The sequence below is a fragment of the Nothobranchius furzeri genome, chromosome 4 (genome assembly GCF_043380555.1).
Source record: "Nothobranchius furzeri strain GRZ-AD chromosome 4, NfurGRZ-RIMD1, whole genome shotgun sequence".
Classification (NCBI taxonomy): Eukaryota; Metazoa; Chordata; class Actinopteri; order Cyprinodontiformes; family Nothobranchiidae; genus Nothobranchius; species Nothobranchius furzeri.
This window is the reverse complement of record NC_091744.1, coordinates 54097733-54120968: the sequence shown is the minus strand read 5'-3', so window position 1 is coordinate 54120968 and position 23236 is coordinate 54097733. Positions and strand designations below refer to the sequence as shown.

Below are 23236 nucleotides of genomic sequence, written 5' to 3'. Positions count from 1 at the left end.
TGACTATTTGTCAGATTTTGTCTCCCAGATCAGGAACACGAGTGGCATGATTAAGAACAGGAAGTGATTTTTGTTTTTCTTATTCAGACGAAAACTTCATTTCTTTATGTGTCTTGACAAACATCTGCTCTGTTCCTGTGAACCTTCTTCTCCTCTCGACAAAAGGATTTGACTGTAAACAGGTCTAAATATGCCGAAGCTCACCTGGTCAGGCTGGAACTGATCCAGAGTTCCCAAGTGTTCTGTGATCCGGCCCTGGTTCCCAAGTGTTCTGTGATCCGTCCCTGGTTCCCAAGTGTTCTGTGATCTGTCCCTGGTTCCCAAGTGTTCTGTAATTCGGCCCTGGTTCCCAAGTGTTCTGTGATCCGGCCCTGGTTCCCAAGAGTTCTGTGATCCGGCCCTGGTTCCCAAGTGTTCTGTGATCCGGCCCTGGTTCCCAAGTGTTCTGTGATCCGTCCCTGGTTCCCAAGTGTTCTGTGATCTGTCCCTGGTTCCCAAGTGTTCTGTGATTCGGCCCTGGTTCCCAAGAGTTCTGTGATCCGGACCATAAGGTGCCACAGGATAAGCTGGGTCGCTACTTCAGACAGGATGATGTTAGACTGAAACAAAAGAGGAGAGATACGTGATTTTGTATTTTTTTTTAGCTGATAATAGTTAAATTGATAGCAGGATTATTTTCCTGTTTGTGTTCCCAATTCATCCGCTGTGGCTTCTAGCACAAATGCCTTGTCAATCATGTTCTGTGGGATGAAAAACTTTAACGGTGATGTATTGTGGGTAGACGTCTGTTGAAGGAGTGGGTGGGTGGGTGGAAAACAACAGGATTACAAGTACTTAAGCCAACTTAAAAGCAGTGTTGATGTGTTATCAGCACAAATAACGCAAGCCCAAATGCACTCCTTTGTGTTGTGGAGTTGCTAATGCTAACGGTTAGCTTCTACTACCCGAGATACGCTCTGCTCTCTCCGGCTGCCAAGTCAAGGTGGGTGACCCCTTGAAGTAGAAGAGACATTTTCAGACTCTCAGTTTCCTGTCTGTTTTCTCTCAGCGGCTGCGGGCGATGTGGGTTTCACGTTCAGCAGGCGTATGAGAGTGACCGATGGTTTTTCAAAAATAACAAGTATCACACAGTTTCTCAGCAGACCTTCAAAGCTACAATGGCAAAGCTGCAAAACAAGCTTCAAACATTTCCACATGCCTCTTAACAACGTTCTAACAGTATAACTATAAATATATTGTGGAGAAATTAAAAAATGATGAAGTGGTTCTCTTGCATTTGTCTAAAAACCTCCCACTTTAACACGGCTCAGTGCGAAACCAACTGTTGGTCTCACTGAACCGCCACACATCCTCTGGTCTTCCACTCATTACACACTCACATATCTAGCAACAGAACACCACTGGTGTGAGAGGTTCTCTCAGTCATTTCAGAGAAGGAGAACCCAGTGGCTTTTTTCTTGTGTGCCCTGGATCGCACATACGTTGTACTTATTTTAAATAAAAAGTAATGATGTGTGTTCCGAACACGCCAGCCACGTACTTTTAGATTTATCAGCTTGTAAAAGGTCGTAGTTAGCATGACTACAAATCAGATGTCAGCATGTCGCATATGTGACGTCACCACAGAATCTCCTCTCCCCTAGCATAGCTGCTACTTACCACATGGCCAGATTTTTGGTGGTTCTTTCCTCCTGAAGGAAGGACTGGGAAGGACTGAACTTACAGCAATTTTCCCTCTGTTTTCCTCCGTGTCTAGTTTGATGACATCACTTTAGTGAAGCACATTTGTAGTCCTGGACTTATTTTCACACAAAACCTAAAATAAAGCTTCCACCCTTTCGAAGTTAAGCGCGTTCTTGGTATCAAAATGTGTCTTTAAAAGTCACGGACATCATACGTGAAATCCATGGCACAAAACAAGCGGAATTAAAAAAATGTGTTTTTAGCCCCACTGACTTGCATTCATTTTTTTGTTCTTCCGGGGACCCGTGGTCCAGAAGGAGAAGGCGTAACTCATGCTCTTGAATTTCAAAACGGTAAAAAAACAAACTAGCCCCCAAGTGAAGTTTTAATTTTCTCTCAGAAGCACCGGGCGTTGCTTCGTTTTCAGCAGGTTTAAATCCACCTCCCTGCTCTGGTTATGTGTTTACTGAGTGTGTTGACTGCAGCTGATAACGAAGTGTGCTAAACGCACTATGACATATGATGAAGCTGTTGCTGCAGCCTGTAGATCTGAGCCTCAGAGGGCTGTTGGAACACTGACATGACAAAGAGCCAAATCTACGTGCTTGTGATGAAGAGGACAAGCACCTCTGGAGCGTGTTTCTTAAAGCCTTTGGATGAGGCTCCAAAATGCTTGGCCCTCTTTCAAATCCTGCCTGACTTACCGATAACAGCAGACAGCTTCTGTCTGCTGCTGCAAATGTGTCACCATTAAAAAAATACACAAACGTAATCAAAAAGCACAAAAGGAAATGATTTATCATGCAGATACAATTAATTTAACCTATGGAGTCTTACTCAATATCTGTTGGCACATGACCCTGTGTATCATACAGTAAACACTACATCACATAACTATGTATAAGACCTTGTAGCCGGCTAATATATGGCTGAAAGGCCCAGAGATAGGCCCTGGGTCTTCATAAATCAGCCATAAATAGTCAAACTCTAATGGTGATTTACAGCCTGTAAGTGTGGCGCTGTGATGTAGGGAAGAAAAGAATCAAACGGAGCCGCAGCGCTCAGAGGAGGGCTAAAGACCTGTTCGGTGGAACTGGGATGGAAATCAAAACAACGCTGCTGCAGAGAAAACAACTTCTCTTCCACAATCTGTCTCACAAAATAAAACAGGCTTGTGAATAAAGATCAGGAGAAGCTTTTTTCTACACCCAAGTTACCTTTTCCTGCTTGTCAGTGGAAACAGTTAACATAAGTTCGAAACAATCAGAATTTTTTTTACAAACATTAGCCGATAACAAGCTGAATTTGTTTTAATTCAATTCAATTCAGTTTATTTACATAGCGCCAAATCACAACAAGTGTCGTCTCAAGGAACTTCACAACGTAACCATTCCAACAGAGCTCAGTTCATTAAGTCAATCAGTAAAAAGTTTCCTATATGAGGAACTACGCAGACTGCATTTTATAGAATTTGTCCAAATAATAATAATAGTAATTTTAATAATAATAATAATAGTAATTTTATTAATGATAATAACAACAACAACAATAATGATAGTAATTTTATTAATAATAGTAATAATAATAATAATAACAACAACAATAACAACAACAATAATAATTATTATTATATTGACTGGAAAGACTAGGCTGCTCCCTCCACAACCACCTACACCATGGTGTTCCCAGACAAGTCTAGAATCTCTCCAACATGTCCTTTGTAGGATCTACCAGTAGGACATGCCTGACATACTTCACATGGATTTGCCTCCTGAGTCTTCTCTAGCAGCACCTTCTCAGCCTAGCAGTGATTATTACTTTTACTGCAAATTAAATGTTACAAAAATACTTCTTGATGCAAATATTTTTCACTTTACTGGCTGAAAATGAACCTTTTGGTATTTTGTTCTGTTGTAATCACTGTAAAATGTAGGAAAAGGGTTAGACAGGAAGTGCCGAGAGTAACGATGAAAAATGTGAAAAGTATCATTAATTTCAGCTGTTTTCTGAATAAGTGAACCCTGCCTGTTTCTTTACCTGAATCGAGCAGTTTCTTTTTTCCTGAGGGTTCGGAGTGATTTCTGTCTGCTTGAGCATTAAAACAGGTGAAAATAAACAACTAAAACCAACATTAAATATTTATTCCTGCAGCTTCACTGTGCAACTCTTAACTTTATTCTTCCTGTTATTGTTTCTCTGGTTGATGCATCCTGTACCAAAAATTACTCGAAGCTTTTTATAGATACTCAGATTTAGACCTCCAGGGTCAGTAGGCCATTTAGCTGATTCGGATTATTCCTCAGAAGCTAGAACAGAAAAGCTATTTTTGTTTTACAGTTTCGTCACAAACTGAAGATGCAATTTCAGAATCAGCCTGATTTGTGAGATTCAGATTAGCATCACAGGTTTTTTCTGGTTCTGTTCACATTTAAGCTAAAGTTCTGCATCTGTGCTAAAACAATTTACAAATGCTAATTTCATATACAGTAAATGAAAGCTATTCATTTTCACATGGCATTATGGGTGTTGTAGTGCATTTCTCATCTAGTTTTGTTTCCTTATTTAGTCTTATTATCATCTTAACGCTGCAATGGACTGGCTCTCTGTCCAGGGTGTACCCCGCCTGATTGCCCATTGACCGCTGGAGATAGGCACCAGCCCCCACCCACCCACCCCACCCCCGCGACCCTACGTGGACAATGCGGGTTCAGACAATGGATGGATGGATCATCTTAATGTTTTAACTTTATTTTGAACATAAATCTCATCGCTTCCTCTCTGTGTTGATCTTCTGAGGGACGTTGTTGGACAGATGTAATCACACTCCTAATGTCTCCTGTCAGACGGCTTTATGCTGCTAACATTAGCTGAAACGAAGCCCGTGTTCTCGGCACAGAAGACTCTTTGGAACCGTCTGCACACATTACAAATTCACAACGGTCAATAATTAAATCAAAATATGTTGTTTATTGACTGGCTGAAAGTAGTTTGCCTTTGAATAATGCAGTCGCTTCGTGCTAACAAAGCTGAGGAAATCCTCAAAGCTCCTTCTCAGATAGGGAACAAAGCTCATTGTCCAAGGATAGAGAGGCAGCAGGGATTACAATGGGGGCACGCAGCGAAACGCCTTGTCAGTCTTAATCTGGGATTAGGAGGCATTCCCGCCTCCTGGGCGCTCTAAAAGCCACCTGTTTGGATGCCTCTGCAGAAGATGAGCGGTTCTAGAGCTCTTGGTTTGATTCTAAGACTTTGTTTGCATTAAACTTTAAAATTAGATTCATTTTTATGCTTTCTGATTGATAAACAGCTTTAGAAAACATGAATTTATATGAATTTGATTTAAACAAATTGAAAGAAAATGATCTTTTTTTTTGTGTTTGCAAGTTTTCAGCTCAACAAATCATTTATTACATCAGTTTTCTTAGACTCTTTCCATCTTTAGTGTTTTGTTTCCGACGTTTCTTTTAGGAAAATTTCACAAGTAACCAAAGACCCAACATATCTGTCATTAAACTGGACATCAGAAGAGCTTTAGCTGCTCTGTCTTTACAACTCAGCATCCAGAACATGTGAAATGTGCATGAGGGATGGACAAATGTGGCGAATTACCACAGAGGAATGTTAAACATGGCTGTCTGCGGATCGTCGTGAGACCCTGGAGTCCTGTAATGACTCACCAAAGCTCACTTTCCTCTGCTGCTTGCCTCGGGGCGAATGTGATCAGCCATGTGTGAACACAGCTGTCAAAGTACCACAAGCTGCTTTGATAACTTTCTCCCCTAATATCACCTTGTGAAATGGACTTTACAGCCAATGAGACATTTGAAATGGAAACCATAGAGAATCCCACCCACTTCACTTATCTGCTCCATTGAGTTGATGTAAAAAAATGAAAATAAATAACAAATAAAACATCTGGTCACATCTTCCCTGTTCATGTCAAGAGGAAATCTTTTGTGATTTTAAAGAAATGTTTCAGTAAAACGGGTCAAAGTGATGGCTGTGAAAGCTTATTCTCATTTGAGGATGAACAGATTTCCTCTCGTTTACAATTTCAGAGAAGACGGGTTGCAGAGCGCAACTTAAAACGTGTGTAGTTAAATTATAAATGTGTGTATTTAAATGATTCTAAATCAAATAAAAGATGAGCGACCGTTCTCCGACATGAGGATTGATCGAACCAACATCAGCCGAGGGGAAAGCAAAACTTAGGTCTGACGACGTTGCCACTAGACTACCAAAGCCCGCTAAACAATTGTCCTTATATGCGCTTGTAGTTAGGTTCTGTTGGAGCGACTATGGACAGGTATTCGCTAAAAGAAACCTTTTCATTTTGGGATATATTCAGGCTTTGTCATGTAGCAAGTTATATTTATCTTGCTTAATTGGAGCATAGAACATAGCATTAACATTTGTAAACTAGTAGCAGCCGTAATTCATGTGGGTCACGTTAGTTTGCGATAAAATAAAAAAAATAAAAAACAGAAGAAGTCAGTGGGCTAGGCTGTTTGCGTGAGTGGGCGGGGCTGACTCTGGTGCAGCTCCGCCTTTGTGGTTCTGCAGCGAACACCCTCTCCAAAAATCCTTCATTTTCCAGCTAAGAATGTTAATCCTTTGACAAAACTGTAAGTTTTTGCCATTTTACTGATTAAAGAATGCATCGAACTCAAACGAAACAAAAAAAAAACTGAAATGTAAAAGCTTTAATTATACGGACATTTGAATAAAAGTTGTTTGGATCATTTTTACAACTGTATAAAAAATGCTAAACTATTTTTTTCATACCAGTCTGGTGTGGTGATGAATGAATGAGCACCATTGTTCACTTGAAGATTGTTCTTTTATTGTAACTGAGGGTTCTGGGTGAGCTTTTGCTGGATAAACTCTAAAATAATGACATGATGACAACATGAGGCGTTTTGTGGAACCTTTAGCACAACGCCAGTCCTTCACAGAAAGAGCCTCAAACATGCATGCATACCTCAAAATAGTCACAAAACACAGTTTATGAAAATAATTTAGTTAGAATGAAATGACAAGAATTACTTTATTTGAATTTTAAAGTCACTGTAGTTAAATTTTGACTTGTTTTTCATGAACTCAGCATTTTGGTTATGAAAGATAGTCAACAGATCAGAAAACCCATTAAAAGTGTCTCTATGTGCCTGCTTGGTTGTCATTTAGTGAGTTGAAGATGTCTGTTGTGTTTATAAACGACAAAACCAGTCAGGGTTAGGGTTAGGTGTGTGAGATGGTTTCTCAGTGGTATCCTCACAGAGTTTGGACTGGAATCCAGATCAGCTCCAGTCTTGACCAACTGGTTCATGGCTTTATGGGAATAAGCAGATGGTTGTTCCAAGAGGCCGTCAGAAATCAACCCACTGGTCTGAGATGAGCTGTGTGAGACGCAATGAGACAAAGTTTTGTAGGTGAAACCCAAACAGGGCTTCAGTGTTATGTGCTGAGCTTAGAAGACGAAAGATGTGGAGCGTGTTAGTAAATTGTGTGTGTGTGTGTGTGTGTGTGTGTGTGTGTGTGTGTGTGTGTGTGTGTGTGTGTGAAAGGGGGGAACAGTGGCGTGGTCTTCTGGTTTCTCCGTATTGATTGATTTGGCTAAATAACATGAAATGAAGCTGCTGCCGTCACTTTGGTTATTAGTGAAGAAATGAATGTTGGTATTAATTTAATATATTAAATATTAATATACCTTCATCAGTTGCTTGAGGCCAACATAATCCATCCAGGTATTCACAATGGTTTCACTAAGGTCAGTTTATAGTGACAGAATAACGACTGAATCATTGATGTGTTTCACCGCAGCAATGGCAGCGCCGCATGATGGTGGTGCCGCAAGATAGCGACCTCCGCAAATCGCTCACCAAATCTGTCTCTAGCCATTATCCAGTGGTAGTTCCTTCATCGTTCTTTGGAGGGCCACGTGCTTTCAGTTTGGAAAAGGGTTAGGGTCAGTCTTTTCCAGGGGACTTCCATCACTCACATCAACCCAGACCAAGTGGTGCCTAAACTAAGTTCTGATGTTTCTGCCTAATTGTAAACCAAGATTATGTTTAACATCATTGTCCCCAGATTATTATCTGAGTTGTTTAAGAGCTTCTAAATTCAGGTTTCTTACAGAATCATACGTTATCTACCCAATCCATCTAGTTTGGATGGATTCTTCTACAATAAACTGTTATTTTACGAACAGGAACCGCCTGTTACCTTGCTGCTACATTAAACGAGCTGTGGTGATGTTTCGGTTTTGTGAGCAGACAAACGTCCCCTTGAGTCAGTGCGTGTTGACTCTGGTCTTCAATGGTTTCTTCGTTGGTTTTCTCTGAATCATTGCCACCGAGCAGATAAATGTGTATGTGTGCTGTATTTGTGTTAGCTAGGTGGTGTGCTCCTGCATGCCAGGAAAAATAACGAGCACAAGGGAGGGTGTTGGTCACTATGTGGCCACTTGTAGATTTCTGGGGGTCTGCGGTTTTAGGCGGGCATCACTGAGACCCAGAGCACAGTGGTGTGTGTTTTTACCCAACACACAATCAGCATATTCAGTGTTTTCTGAGTTTTCCATCACCCGCTTTGATTAATACTTTCCATCAACACCCCTAATCCAGACATCATATTTGCTGTTCCTCGACTGGAGAACTGACCCCTGAAATCACAGAGGAATGGATGTTCAAGGTGAGAATGTATCATGGCTGCTTTAGAATGTTGATCATCTTTAAAAAATAAATTAAAAAAGCAAAAAGGCAAACATCTTTACCATTCCACAAAAACTAGACCTACGTATACTTCTTCTGATTGGCCAGTCTGTAGCCAACCAGTCATCTCCCAGTGTGATGGGACTGGCTTGACTAATGAAAGGTTTGTAAAATAACAAACTACTATGACATTTAAGAGATTTCAGCTGTTCTAACATGGCAGCATTCCTCTTTAGTCTTGGCTGATTTTGACTATCCATTAGCTTATCAATCCTTTAGGACACAAACACTATTCCTCTTAACTGAAGCTCTGAGTTTGGACAGTGTTTGCCGGCAGGCCAAAGAAAACTACACGAAGCGCCTCGGAGTAAAACGGTCACACAACGGCTAATGTTTACCCGAGAGAAGTGGACGAGTCTGGCTCTGGCAGCTGATTAATGCTAGTTATAGAGCAGCGTTCACCCTCTGCTTACCTCCCCTCATTGTCTCACCTGAGTCATAGAGAGGTCAGAGAATACCTGTGGTCGATAAGCGGCTGCAGCTCGAAACAGCAGCTGTGTGTTGGCTCTTGGGGTTGTGGAGCGTCAGAGATGCTGCTGACTGCTGAGTCATGTTAATGGGCTGGAATTTCAGAAAACAAAACTGCTTTTCTTGCCGTTAGGGGGATTATTGGTTCAGGGAGGGGGAGCAGCCGCCGCTACAGAGCCTTTCATATTGGGTTAAAGAGCCGGGACAAGACAGGCAGTGTTCCTGTAGCAGCTGCTATCAGCTGGAATATAGAGAATTCCTCAAGTGACAACCTTTGTCTAAAATCTGCCCCAGTGTTGCACACGCCGCAGGAACTCTTCTGTTCACTTTCAGTTAATGAGGCGTTCATGTTCATTGATTTTAGAGACAAAACTTGATGACGGACGTGATCCTCTGGAGTTGGCGTTGTTTTCATCATGCAGGCTCAGCTTAAAGGAGAAGGAACCAGGAGATGGGTCCTACCTCCTCCTCCAGCAGGTTGCTGGAGTTTGCTTTAGTAGTCATATGAATAAAATCACGACTTCCTGGAGGGACTGATTTGTGATGGACAGTTGAGAAAACACGTGCTTATGCAACCAGGGTGAGAGTCTTGACCACACAAGCTTTACTAGACATGCTTAGCTCTGACGCTATTCCTTCCGTGTTGATGACTCGTGTGAATGTTTCTCTGAACGTTTCTTTGAGAACCCAGCAGATGAAATCTCTGGGGTTCAGTTTGTGTCGCCTCTTAGTTTCCTCTGAAGCCTTTGGTATTCCCTCGCTCTCTTTGTTTCCCCTCTGAACTGTCCAGAAGACAAACAATTGTATTTTAAGTCTTCATTTTCTTTATCCTTCTTTGTTTTCCCTTTCTCTGTCTGCCTTTCTCTTTGGTAGTTCCCACTTCCTCAGTCCTATCCAGCTGGGACGGCTGGAGATTTTACACCCAATTGGTTGAGTTGGAAGCCTTTGTCAGAGCCCCTCTCTCACTCCACAAGTGGTAGAAGGGACCTGGGTTGTGAATGCCGCTTTGTGCACTGTTTTTCTTAGAGGGGGCCCTCTCTCTCCTGCATTCATCTGTCACAGGTCACCCTCCATCCACCCTCCACAATGCCTGATTGTTCCCTGCCCAAGTCGCCAGGTTCCAGGCCAGATCTGAACAACGCTCCTCTGCCAAATTCCGACCCTGGTTTTCAGTTTTCTTCCAATCCCAGAGGGAATCTGAGTTACTGTCCACATTTTGAAGGAGGGGACTTAGCTAGCTGTCTGCTGTCAGCACTTTGTTTTATTGAGTGTTTCTGTTAGCTAAAGCAGTGCAAATTTCCTGAGACAGTTGATGAAGGAGGGAAGCTAAACCAACATGCTTAATAGGAGTACGGGACTGCTGATGATGTTTTTATATCATGGATAATATTTACGATGGTTGTAAAACCATCAGCTTGTGTGTTTGGGCTCATCAGAAACTCTGAAATGCATAAAGTTAAAGAATTTCAGTCAAAAATATGTTTTCTTTCTAGAAATTTAAGATCAGTGATCAGTTCTTCTGACCGCTGTTTTCAGGGGAATTCACTCTAGAAACATTTTCTGTGTAAAAGCTATAACATATGACCCAATGTAGGCAGCTTTCTGAATGGCCGCGGATTGGAGGGACTGATGAGCTAACGGCTAGTCCAAGAACAGCCTATTCAGGTGTGTTAATTTTGCGTCTCAAAAAGGATCCAAACTCATAAATTTCAAATACCTTCATGTTATGTATTTATAAACTTTTAGACAGCCATCAGCTTGCATTACATGATGATTTATATTTAAATCTGTGGCTTTTTTTTACAAGCATGTTTACAAGTTATTTACGTATCACCCATAGACAGAGCTCGGTTGTTGGGCAGAATTTCCTGTTGCCTTTACAAGCGTCGCCTCATGCAATTGGACCAATCAGAGCAACACAAAATGTGACATATTCATTGCTAATAAGTCTAGGGCAGTCCTCCAGACACGCCCAAGAAAAAGAAGAAGCCCATCCATTTTCATCCGCTTATCCGGAGTCAGGTCGCGGGGGCAGTAGCCTAAGTCGAGAGGCCCAGACTTCCCTCTCCCCGGCCACTTGGGTCAGCTCCTCCAGGGGAATCCCAAGGCGTTCCCTGTCCAGGTGAGAGACATAGTCCCTCCACCGTGTCCCGGGTCTACCTTTAGGCCTCCTCCCGGTTGGACGTGCCTGGAAAACCTCACCAGGGAGGCATCCTGACCAGATGCCCGAGCCACCTCAACTGGCTCCTCTCGATGTGGAGGAGCAGCAGGTCTACTCTGAGCCCCTCCCGAATGACTGAGCTTCTCACCCTATCTCTAAGGGAGAGCCCAACCACTCTTCAGAGAAAACTCATTTCGGCCGCTTGTATTGCTTGAAAAAGAAGAAGCAAAAAAATAAATGACCTCCGCCTGCTCATGTCATCCAAAGTTGATGCCAACGCCCTTTCAAACAAACATCGTTCCTGAACCAACGCCACCTTTGTAGTTTTTATCCTTTACAGCTCTAGTAATAAGCCCGCCCAGTGTCTCTCTACAAACATAGAGTGCTGTAATTGGCCTGACCTAAAACCGTACAAGCCAATGGAAAACCTGCTGAGGTTACAATGGAGTGTGGCCAGTAGAGTAAAATCTTTTGTTACCGCTACAACTGATTTAGATTTCTAGGCTAGCAAAACACCGTTATCTGGAGCATCTAGGGGTCAAATCCAGACTGAAACTGTAAAACCAAATTTAAATGTTCAAAAGTTTTATGAACCTGTGTTTGCATGAACTGCTATTAAGTTTTGATGATTAGAGATTATTTTACCACAACAGAAGTCTGCTTCAAATGTGGAGCCAGTCTGATCTACATGTTACTTTAGTTAAAAAAAAACACCAAACAACCATAGAAATCCATGCAAGTAAATGCCATGTGTAATCATGTGATATAAATCCATAAAATATTGCTCACTCACAAAGTTTTGCAGAATGGAGCTGATTTAAGACCTCAGCAGCACACTTGCTGAGGCTCAGCTATTAGGTAAATTTCTGTTTATCTAAAGGCTGATTCCAATTCAACAAAATAAAATTACAGAGAAAAAGTATCTATGGAAACATCAAACATTCCTCCAGGCTTTTGGTTTCCTTTCAGCTCTGCTGCTGAGTGCTCGTAGTGAGTGGTTTCAGTGCACACACATTTTACGGTAATATTCTAGGAAAGTACCAATACTCCATTGCAGAAAAGCTTAGCATGTCCCATTTGAGTCATCACTGTTATTGTTTCCTTGGTGCTCTGAAGGACACCGTTTACCTGCTCCAGCCAGTCACAACACACCATTTGGCAGAGGTGTGGAGTCAAGTCACATGACTTGGACTCGAGTCAGACTCGAGTCATTATTTTAATGACTTCTGACTTGACTTGATAAAATCTCTAAAGACTTAAGACTTAACTCGGCCTTGAACTCCAGTGACTTGCAACTTGAATCGACTTGCATCTGTTGACTTGATGATGACTTGAGCATATTTGATATTTTAGCACAAAAGTGGCCCGACATGGACAAAAATCATAAATCATTCTTGGTTCTGGGTTTGATTCACTGCTAACTGCAGCAGCACTTTGTTTATAACCAGTTTCAGTTGCACTTTCTGCTTGTTTGAGCAAATAAATGAAGCTTTAAGAAGCTTTATTTCTGGAATTTATTTATTATCATCGTCATTAAACTAAACTTGGACAGATGACTTGATTATGACTAGAAAATTCAAAGTTAAGGACTTGGACTTGACTTGGACTTCCAAATCATTGACTTTGGACTCGACTTGGACTTGGTTGTCTTTGACTTGGACTTGATTCAAGACTTGACTGGAAAGACTTGTGACTTACTTGTGACTTGCAAAGCAGTGACTTGGTCACACCTCTGCCTTTTGGTGCCCTTACCAACAAACTGAATGCTTTTGCACAGCGAAGCCCTTTCAGAGGCAGCGTGTGAAGAGTGTGAGCATTGCTGGCCATATGAGAAACCAGTTCCAAGAAACTAAGACCCATGTTCCCCCGTAAACACAGCAGCAGCAGCGATCTTCTGACTTCTCTTTCCTTTGGCTTCCATCAACTCCCTCTCATCACAGACGTGAAACACAGAGCATTATATCTTGTATGTTCCTAGACAGCCACCGTATTTCAAGGCAGTGCATGACGATGGAGGGTTTACCACAGTTTGTGTGTATGAAAATGTAAAATTTCAAGCTAATAGACAGATTTAGAATAAACATTGTTGAGAAATATTAATTGAAAAGGACTCGTTTGTGAACGGATACACATAATTTGATTGTTAACAAGTAGGAATATTACACACAGTGCCTTTAAAGATGGATTTAAGTTAACAGTGCCAACAAACACTGAAATTAATTATCGAAATCAAAGGAAAAGTGTACTAAGTTAGAATATTGAAATGATAACTAATATTCTCTTGAAGTATTTCTCTTGTGCCAATCTGGATCTAGCCGCTGAGGGAAAACTGATTTATTGTTGTTTTTTCCTCTTGAAAGCATGCAACTCTTCCATAATCAACAAAATAATTGGGACACTTTGTTCTCTGCGTGCCACCAACAGAGCCGAAGAGCCGCAGTGGAGCACTATTCATGGTTCTGCAACATCTCCAGGTCAGAGTTGAGGGAGTTTCACTTTTCATGCATTACAGCTGCGACCCTCCTCTAATAACATGCATTACTGAGTCACTGGGTGCTGCATTCCAGCAGAGGCAGTAAAAACAGTACATGCTCAGAACATTACAACCGGCTCGGTCCACAACCGTCCAACCAGATGGGAATTCAGCTCATTTGATAGGTTGCTTTTTAAATTGTTCACAAGAATTAAGTGTGAACCTATCTGTTCAGTTCATCCAACAATGGACGCTTTTTTCTAAATATATTTATTTAAATTCTCATTTCTTTCTTTGTTCATTTTCCTATTATGAATAGTTTTAAGCAGATTTCTGCTTTTGTGGAAACGACTCCGCCCTGCTGGGTGGGGTGGGTGGGTGGGGGCGTGATGGCTCGTGGCAATTTGTCCACCCCGTCGGTCATCAGGCCGGAGGGACGGGGGTGAAGGCGACCTCACATTGGGTAAGTGGCCCACCGTAGTAGACATTCCCCCCCAGGACGATGCCAGATGACCAGTCTACTCCTGCTGGTTGTCATTTCTCTCAGATTCTCACACAGAAGCTCCTACCTCCCAGTTTACAAGTCCTGAGATTCTCAGCTCTATGTCAAATCATGCCGTGTGATCCGTTAAGTCCGGATTACACGGCATGATTTTTAAATTGTCAGATTTTCTTAGCAACGGATGAGGGAAATCCAGCACTACTGGTCCTGTTGGATCTCCCAGCAGCCTTTGATACCGAGGACCATGAAGTGCAGCTCAGGTTTCATTTCAAGATCCTGGTTCTGGTCTATAGGGCCTTACATGGACAAGCACCATCTTACATTGCTGATCTTCTTAGTCCCTACACCCCCAGCAGGTACCTGAGGTCCAGTGACCAAAGCCTACTGGTTGTGCAACACCAGGCTAAAGGTCAAAGGTGAAAAATCATTTGCTGCTGTGGCTCTGGAACTCTCTCCCCCTGAGCCTGAGATCAGTGGACTCAGTGGTCTCCTTTAAAAAGCAGCTGAAGACTCACTTGTTCAAGCTGGCTTTTGTATGACCTTCTTCACCACTCTCTCTTTATTCTGCTCTCCCACTTATTCCACCTTCCTCAGGATCCACTGATTTCCCTCTTTCCTGTTCACTCTCTCTCTTTCTTAACATTCTTTTTAACCACAATTGTCAATTTTTTGCTCATTTTAAATATATTTTTAAACATTTTCTAAATGCTTTTTAATATTTTTACATTTTTTGTATTTGTGAAGCATTTTTATCTTGAGAGGCGCTATAGAAATGATACATTCTTCTTCTTGTTCTTGTTCTTGTTCTTTTTCTTCTTCTTTTTCTTCTTCTTCTTCTTCTTCTTCTTCTTCTTCTTCTTCTTCTTCTTCTTCTAGAGCAGTATGTAGGAATTTCTGGTCTAGCCTTGAGCTGGCTCAGATCATATCTCCAGGACAGGATGGTCTGTGTGGGGATGGGTGACTTTTCCTCTGCCTTTCGCACATCTGCCCTGTGGGGTCCCACAAGGTTCGATTCTGGGACCACTGCTGTTCTCAATTTATATGCTGCCACTGGGTGACATCCTGCAGAAGTATAGAAATGGCTTCCATTTCTATGCAAATGACTACCAAAAACTTTATGTCTCTGCTTGAATCTCTGCTCCGAGAGCTGGTTGCTGCCGGTGGCTCCTAGAGCTCAGCTAAAAACCAGAGGGGATAGGGCGTTCTCCATAGCAGGACCAACACTGTGGAACGCACTTCCCCTATCTGTAAGGCACTCTCCATCAGTAGCAGTTTTTAAAACAAGGTTGAAGACCCACTTTTATGGTTTGGCTTTTAACTTTCTGGGTTAGATGCTGGTAATCTTTTACATGATTTTTCTGTTTTTACTTGTTGGCTTTAAATGTCTTTGGTGATTTCATCAGTTTTAATTTGTTACTGTGCAGCACTTTGGTGGCATGCCTTATGCATGTAAGGGGCTCAATGAGTAAAGCTGATGATGATGATGATGATGATGATGATGATGCATTTATCACACACGGTTTGATAAAAAAACATGGATTTACCAGTGGTCCTACCGTGTGTGGTGGTGAGCAACAACTCAGTAAATACACACTACACACAGGCAGCTTTCACTCACAAACATTCCTCGCTCAAATAGAAAATCTTGCGAGATAAAATGTGAGTTCAAAGTAAACAAACGGAGGAGGGGTGTGCTGCGTACGAACATCACCTCACTCTCTGATTGGTTACATGTCACATTCAGCAGGCAGTGAGTTTGTTTCTCCCCAAAAGCAGACCAAGACAATCCAACATGTCCGAAAGTCCAGATTAATTGTTAGAGTGGTCCAGATGTGCTTATGGGTAGACCAGAGAGCTCATAACACACCACAAATGGAATGATTATCTTGAGAGCCGTAACAGGAATTGTGTGCAGTCTTTAAGATTGTGGAAAAGTGAGAAGCGTTTGAAAAGTGGGCATAATTATCCTTTCCTGTGAACTGGGCCCAACTCCCATTCTTTGTTTCCCTGTTTGGCTGCTTTTGTTTTTCTTTCTGGTTGTTTGTTCTTTGCCCTATTGTTTTGTTTTAAAAACTTTTTTGACGTACTCCTGAAACCTCCAAAGTCTTCGCTTTAGGAAACACCACGCATCCTCATGCAGCTTCACATCAGAATCCCTCACTTTTTGAGACATTTCCATAACCAATTCTTGACTCACTGCTAGTTGACAAAATTGTAACTGACACTGCAAACTACAAACCTTTACTTTATATTTATTTGCTTACAGAATGATGTCTTCCATGCAAACAACTCCTTCCTTCCACCCACCGCCCGAGGAGGAGGAAGTGATTGGCCAGGACAACACATCCTGGGCCGCCGAAGAGCGAGCCAGCTTGAAGGAGACGTCGTCTCCTTTACATGATCTGCCCCACCCAGATGAACCTCAGTCTGCCAGAGAGAAACCAACAGACGCTGGGTGGGAGAACGTCAGCCCTGCTGTGATGGTAAGTCCGGAATGTGAGCTACGTTGCTGTACCTCAGATCTATAAAACAAACTGTGTGTGCACGGAGAACACACTTGGGGAATGCAGTTCATAAAACACTCATGAAACACATGCTGGAGTATGCAGGGTGTACAATTTCTCATGCATAATAATGATCGTGGACTCTTGTGCGCCCACTTTTGAAATGCATGTATATACAAACCTAGACAGAGCACACACACTCACACAACAGCGCTTGTCTGTGGTCTGTTTGCTGCAGGCAGTGCTGTAGGCGACCCACTGAGGGTCCTCCTCCAGAGGGTTATACCCCAGATTCTTCTCATCTCCACAGCGTGTTTTCAGGTGTTGCTCTCTCTCTCTCTGTGTGTGTGTGTGTGTCTATGTGTGTGTGTGTGTGTGTGTGTGTGTGTGTGTGTGTGTGTGTGTGTGTTGAGTTAGCCGTTACTTGGCTTCAGGTTCTCTTGGTCCCACATGGATGAAGCAGGTTTGACTTGAGTTTCTGAGTTGAGAAAAGTTCTTGGAATCATTATCATGGCACAAACTCATCTCATGTTTCCATGACAACAAGGTTTCAAATGAGATGTTTCTATTACATCGCGCTGAAATTGTATCCTTCTTATATTTTCAGTTTCCTATTGCATCGTCAAATTTTTAAGAGCAATCAAACTTTACAAAAACTTTGATTTTACTTTGCTTCAGCGTCAAGGTTCAAAGCTACCTCAAGGCGAAAATGTTCTTCAGTCCTGGAAATCCTGACAGAAAGCGGTGTTGTGTGCTTGTAGCTGAACAAAAGTTTACCTCCATAAATCAGGAAGAGGCTAACCATCAGCTCTCTTAATGCAACCAGAGCAGATTAATTTTTATTGCCAGCTGAAACACTTTTTCAAACGATTCCGAAAACAGATCCTGTGCAGATCAGTTCCTGTGCCTTGCTCAAGAGCGATTTACAAAGTCACACGTGTTGTCCCGGAGATGCTTCTGATCATCAGATCATCCTGGCTGCACCATTCTGCTCCTGGAGCTTCCTGTGTGTGTGGACTTAAAGAAAAACGCCTGGACAATCTGCCAGTGACACCCTATCTCCCAGTCCTCATTACAGAGGCATCTCCAGCTTAGAGACAAAGTGCACAACAGGGCCTCTTGGAGCCGTTTCAAGGGCGTCTTAAGATCCTGCTGTTCACCAAAGCCTGTTGTCTTTGAAACATAAACCTCCAAAAAGTTATGGAGACCCCTCCTCACTCTTAGAGGAATGGAGGGAACATCCTGAAATACCCCTGGCATTAGGACACCTGTGCTGAAGTGTCTGTTGTGAGAGACAATATGGTAGTCTCAAGGGGATCTTCTTGATAAATTTAGAGTCTTTGTGCCTCCTGCAGAACAAACAGCACGAGGACACGAAGTCTCCCTCACACAGCGCAAGATCTGTCAAATGAATCAGCTAGATTCAATTTACAGAAAAACGTTTTTAGTAAAAAGCTGAGGTTTAACAAAGATCACATCTGGGGAAGACACTTGAAGTAGGCATGAAAGATAGAATCAACCGAACCATCTCAGTTCAGAGTGAACACAAACATCCCAGTTTTCAAGCAGAATCAAACAGCTGCTGTTTCACCACTTTACTCATTGTTCACTGGGTTTACAGCACGATCTCTCTGGGAGGATGCAAACAAACGACCTGAACAGTAGGGAAGATGCAACGCACTTCTAACGACAGATAAATCAGCTAGTCAGATAATGCCTTCCAATCAGGAGCAAGATGACATCATGAACCGGACATGTGCAGCATTGCTCTGGCCACTTTCTGGCCGGTTCTCTCTAAAATAGATACCGAAGCTTTAGAAATATCTAAAACTGTCTTGTTTGCATAAACAGTAAAGAGCTGTAGCAGGTTTAAGGCTGATCGTGATTCTCCTTCTGGAGGTTACACCAGCTGGTCGTGCACGACCTGATTTTTTTCACGTGCTGCCCAGATCCCACTGAGTCTGCAGGAATCGGTACGACTGGGAAACGGCTAAGAACGCACAGATAGTAATACAGAAATGTTCTAAGTAGCGGAAAAAAACGGGAACTTCCTAGTTTTGAAATGAAAATACACTTCCTCTCTGTTAATCTTCTTCCTGTGCTGTTCTGGACGGATTAATGGACGGATAGATGGCCACCTGTTGGAAAAGTGAAAGTCATCGTTCACCCAACATTGAGGGTATATTTAGTTTCTGTTCATTTGATCATGAAGCCTGAACTTTGACCATCCCCTTTTGCCATCTATTCTCAGGACAATGAAACCAGCAAAGGCTGCTCCATCTACGCCTACCAGGCTAACTCTACCTCTCCACCCAAACCAGAAGAGTGCTCCAGGGTGTTTGGGACGCCGGAGCGGCGCAAAGGAAGCCTCGCAGACGTGGTGGATACTTTGAAACAGAAGAAGCTTGTGGAGCTGACCAAGACAGAACAAGACGGTAAGAGGAAGATGTGTGTGTGTGTGTGTTCTCACAAATCTGTTTGTGTTAATCAGCCATAAACTTCAGGGTTTCTCTGAAAATATTTTGGTTTAAACGATTTTAAATGATCAGCAGTTTAAAGGAGTCACTAACTCGTTGTTTCAATAGATCTGCTGTGGTGGCCTGTAGTAAGAATGAATGCATCTTGAGTTGTTTTTTTAGAGGAAACAAAGCTCTGGTGCTCCTGTTTCAGGGGTTAAAGTTTGTCGGGGATGTTTTGCAGTCTTACTCATTTATATTCCTGATAATTGAACAACAGCAACATGACTTTACTACTGACTATGTTTACTTAGCAACACTGATGTTTTATCTCCATGAATAACACAAGCCTGAAGAGCTTCTGCTGTGTGGTTTAGGTGCTAATGCTAACTAGCTTCAACTAGCAGAGACATTCTCCTTTGTTTCCTGGATGCTAAAACAACAACAGCCTTCCCCGTCGTGAGCCAGGAGAGGTGACTCCATGAATGCTAATGTACAGTGTGACATAGATCTGTGTGGCTTTTCCGACCCAAGCATTTCCTCGTCTATTTTCTTTGGCAGCTGATGCAGGAAGAAGAATATTTTCATGTTCAGCCTGCATGTTAGACTCAGAGGAACTGATCATATTTAAGAAAGAAAGTTTTATAGGTTTCTCAGTGAACAACCCTTTCAAGATTTCTTATTTCCACCACTGTCTAACTCTACAGTAATCAGAACAAGAAAAAAAAGAGAACAATCAACAGTTTCAGAGACGAGGTCCTGCCTCAAGTGGAGGAGTTTAAGTATCTCTGGGGCTTGTTCACGAGTGAGGGAAAAATGGAGCGTGAGACTGACAGGGGGATTGGTGCCGCGTCTGCAGTGATGCGGGCGTTGTACTGATCTGTCGTGGTGAAGAGAGAGCTGAGCCGGAAGGTGGTCACGAGCTCTGGGCAGTGACAGAAAGTATGGGATTGCGGTTACAAGTGGCCAAAATGAGTTTTCTCCGCAGGGTATATGGGCTCTCCCTTAAGCCTGATTTATGCTTCTCTCTCTGCGTCAGTGCGGAGACACGCAACGCCATTATCCGTCCTTGCGTAGGGCACGCAAGTACGTATGGAGTCGAGCCCACTTTTTTAAATATCCGTTGAACGAAACGGATTACGCAAGCTTGTGATTGGTCAGGATGCCGCTGTTGTTTACAGTGCCGCCATTGCACAGAGAGCCGAGTTTAACTAGCGGCAGACACGGAGAAGCTTGAAGAATACCTCGTGGAAAACTCTAAAAATACGAACGTTTAATTCTCCCGTGACTGGAGGAGTGAAAAGATGCGAAGCAAGCGTTTTATTTGTGGACGGAAATTACAGGAAACGTGGGTTTAGAGGTGGGGAGCGCATGAAGCGGTGGGAGAATGAGAGACAAATATGTCCATGTTAAAAGTCTCTTATATACACAAAAACACAATATAAACACACGATCTTGGACCGATACATGACAGGATACCACAGAACAGCGCCACGCCCTCTGTGGTCCTGTCAGGCAATATTGCTTTGCAACACTCCAGGAGATGGAGAAGTAAAAGAGCAAAACGCTTCCGTCAATCCGTGCGTGTCTGTCCCGACGGAGAAGATAAACCAGGCTTTAGAGATAGGGTGAGAATCTGGGAGGGGCTTGGAGTAGACCCGCTGCTCCTCCACATTGAGAGGAGCCAGTTGAGGTGGCTCGAGCAATCGGTAAGGATGCCTCCTGGACACCTCCCTGTTGAGGTTTTCCGGGCACGTCCAAATGGGAGGAGACCCAGGGAAAGACCCAGGACACCCTGGAGGGACTATGTTTCTGGGCTGGCCAGGGAACGCCTTGGGATTCCTCTGGAAGAGCTGGTCCAAGTAGCTGGGGAGAGGGAAGTCTGGGAGGCTCGGCTTAAGCTGCTGCCCCCGTGACCCAACTCCAAATAAGCAGCTGAAAATGGATATGGATGGATGGACGGATGGATGGACAATCAACAGTTGTGAATAATCCACTTTCTACTTGAATTACTGAATCTGATTGAGTGTTACAGCAGAGACAAAGAGAATAACACTAACAATAACACAAGTTCAAAGCTAACAGTTCTAAGGATTGATTGGTGTGTGTAAAAAGAAATGTAAACCTGTTTAGAAGTGTGTCACTGATTTTGCTTTCAGGGTGAATAGTTTATGTTTAGCAGGACTGAGAAGCTTGTCTGACTACGGCCCATGCTGGACCTGGGACGATGATATGTTGTCCAGCAAATTATTGATGATAAATGATATTATTGTCGACATTATTGAGACCAAAATAACCACTTATGTAATGTTAATGTTAATGTTGTGAGTCATACACCTAAAATGGCGCTAAGGGGGCGTGGTTGACATGCAGGTCACGTGTCTGACAAAAGCCGATATATCGAGGCTGGAAAAATTATTGAGTTCATTTTCATCTATCATACAATTAATTGATTTACTGATTATTGTCCCAGCCTTAGCTAATTACAAAGTTTATTGCTGCTTTCTCCAGTTTCTAACTATTTCACAGTGCTATCTGTACACACCTTCAGCAATGTTTTATTAGCCTTCATTGTATTAAATGTTCCAATTTGTAATGCCCATGAATGTTAATGCTTTAATTCTGCAATAATGAGGATAGCACAGGCTAGACTTTTCCAAACTAACTCAAGTTTGATTGTGTTTTTATGTAAACAACAGCTCTAGATGAATGAATCAATGTTTGCTGTAAATATGTCCCTTTGATGCACCATAAACATCTTTCACTCCTACTTCTGAAGTCAGACCAAACCATGGTAGCTGGATGTTTTGCTTTCTCTTTCCTCTTCAGAGGATCTTTGAACATGTGAAATTACAAGTGTTGCATCCCTGACTTGTCAGATCACAAAATCAGTCAGTGAAAACACAAGTTTCCCATTTCTCTTCTGGTCCTCTCATTTAACACTTTTTCCAGCAGGCCTTGACTCGCCCTCTTCCCTCCCCAGAGCCAGATCTAAAGCCATCTAACACCCTTCTTTACTATTATGTGCAGATAGTCATCAGGAGAATATTAGAGGAGCACTTGATCTTGCCCATTTAGAGGTTTTTACCTTGTTATTGATACTGTAAAGTGGGCCAGAATGGGACAGCCAGAGGCTCAGTATACAGTCGAGTGGGCTGTGTGTGTGTGTGTGTGTGTGTGTCTGTGTGTGTGTGTGTGTGTGTGTGTGTGTGTGTGTGTGTGTGTGTGTGTGACACCTCCTGGTTAGAAACAATTACATCTGCAAGTTAGCTAAAGATTTCTATGTAAATGTTGGGTTAAACCAACCAGTCATAATTTTTCCTGTAATCTTTAACTTGAAATTATTCACAAGCACACACATAAATTATATATATATATCTATCTATCTATCTATCTATCTATCTATCTATCTATCTATATATATATATATATATATATATATATATATATATATATATATATTAGGGTTGGGATCTGATTAAAAAAGCAATCTAATTAATTAAAGGCTTTGTAATTAATTAATCTTAATTAATCGCTTTTTAATCGTTTGGGTAAATGTGACCTCAAAGCCATTTTTAAAATTAAAAATAATGAGGCAGAGAATCAAACATTAGACATGGTTATTATTACTGTAATACATTTTCTAACTTTTATCACCAGATCATGATGAAAAATTTATGATCTCATGGCTGAGCGGTGAACAGGTGAGCATATTTCTTACATAGGAAGTCCCACTGTCACGTCAAGAAGGGGATGGCTGTAGACCCGCAGATTCACGTCTACAGCAGCAAATCTGGTGTGATCTCCAGCGTGAACACAACTTTCTCATTCTTCGCTGCCTCTGATGCACTTAAACATTCGCCCCTTTAGCTCCCCATCAGCTGATGACCGCAGAATTTTTTAGAAAATAATCAGAGAGTGTTTCTGTTACTTTAAGACACGTTGTTTGTGATTGTTTACTGAGTTGTGAGGAAACGGAGCATTTTCCCAGCTGCAGCCAGGTGCCTCTCATTTGTCTGACTTTGCTGTTAAGAGCACAACATCATTCTGTCTGGTGCTTTCAGCGCTGCACAGATGTCACATAAATGTTAAAAAATTAGCTTGCCTTGACTTTTGTAAAGTCTCCTGTACCACTGACCCGGCAGCAGTAGCAGCAGAGATCAGAGGCGATCTCTGAAAAATGTCTGCGTCACGGACTCCGTAGTTTTCAGGAATTTCA

The 23236-nt window shown here is 42.3% G+C and overlaps 1 protein-coding gene across 1 annotated transcript in view; it reads left to right on the top strand.

Moving 5' to 3' along the window:
- LOC129153524 (transcription factor SOX-6) overlaps positions 1 to 19286 on the top strand; it is a 45154-nt gene extending 25868 nt beyond the window's left edge. The window contains exons 2-3 of the mRNA XM_054732796.2: positions 16324 to 16540; positions 18813 to 19286. Coding sequence (XP_054588771.1) covers positions 16325 to 16540; positions 18813 to 19058 — 462 coding nt within the window. The 5' untranslated portion in view covers position 16324 and the 3' untranslated portion in view covers positions 19059 to 19286. The remainder of the gene's footprint in view (positions 1 to 16323; positions 16541 to 18812) is intronic.
- The last annotated feature ends 3950 nt before the right edge of the window (positions 19287 to 23236 follow it).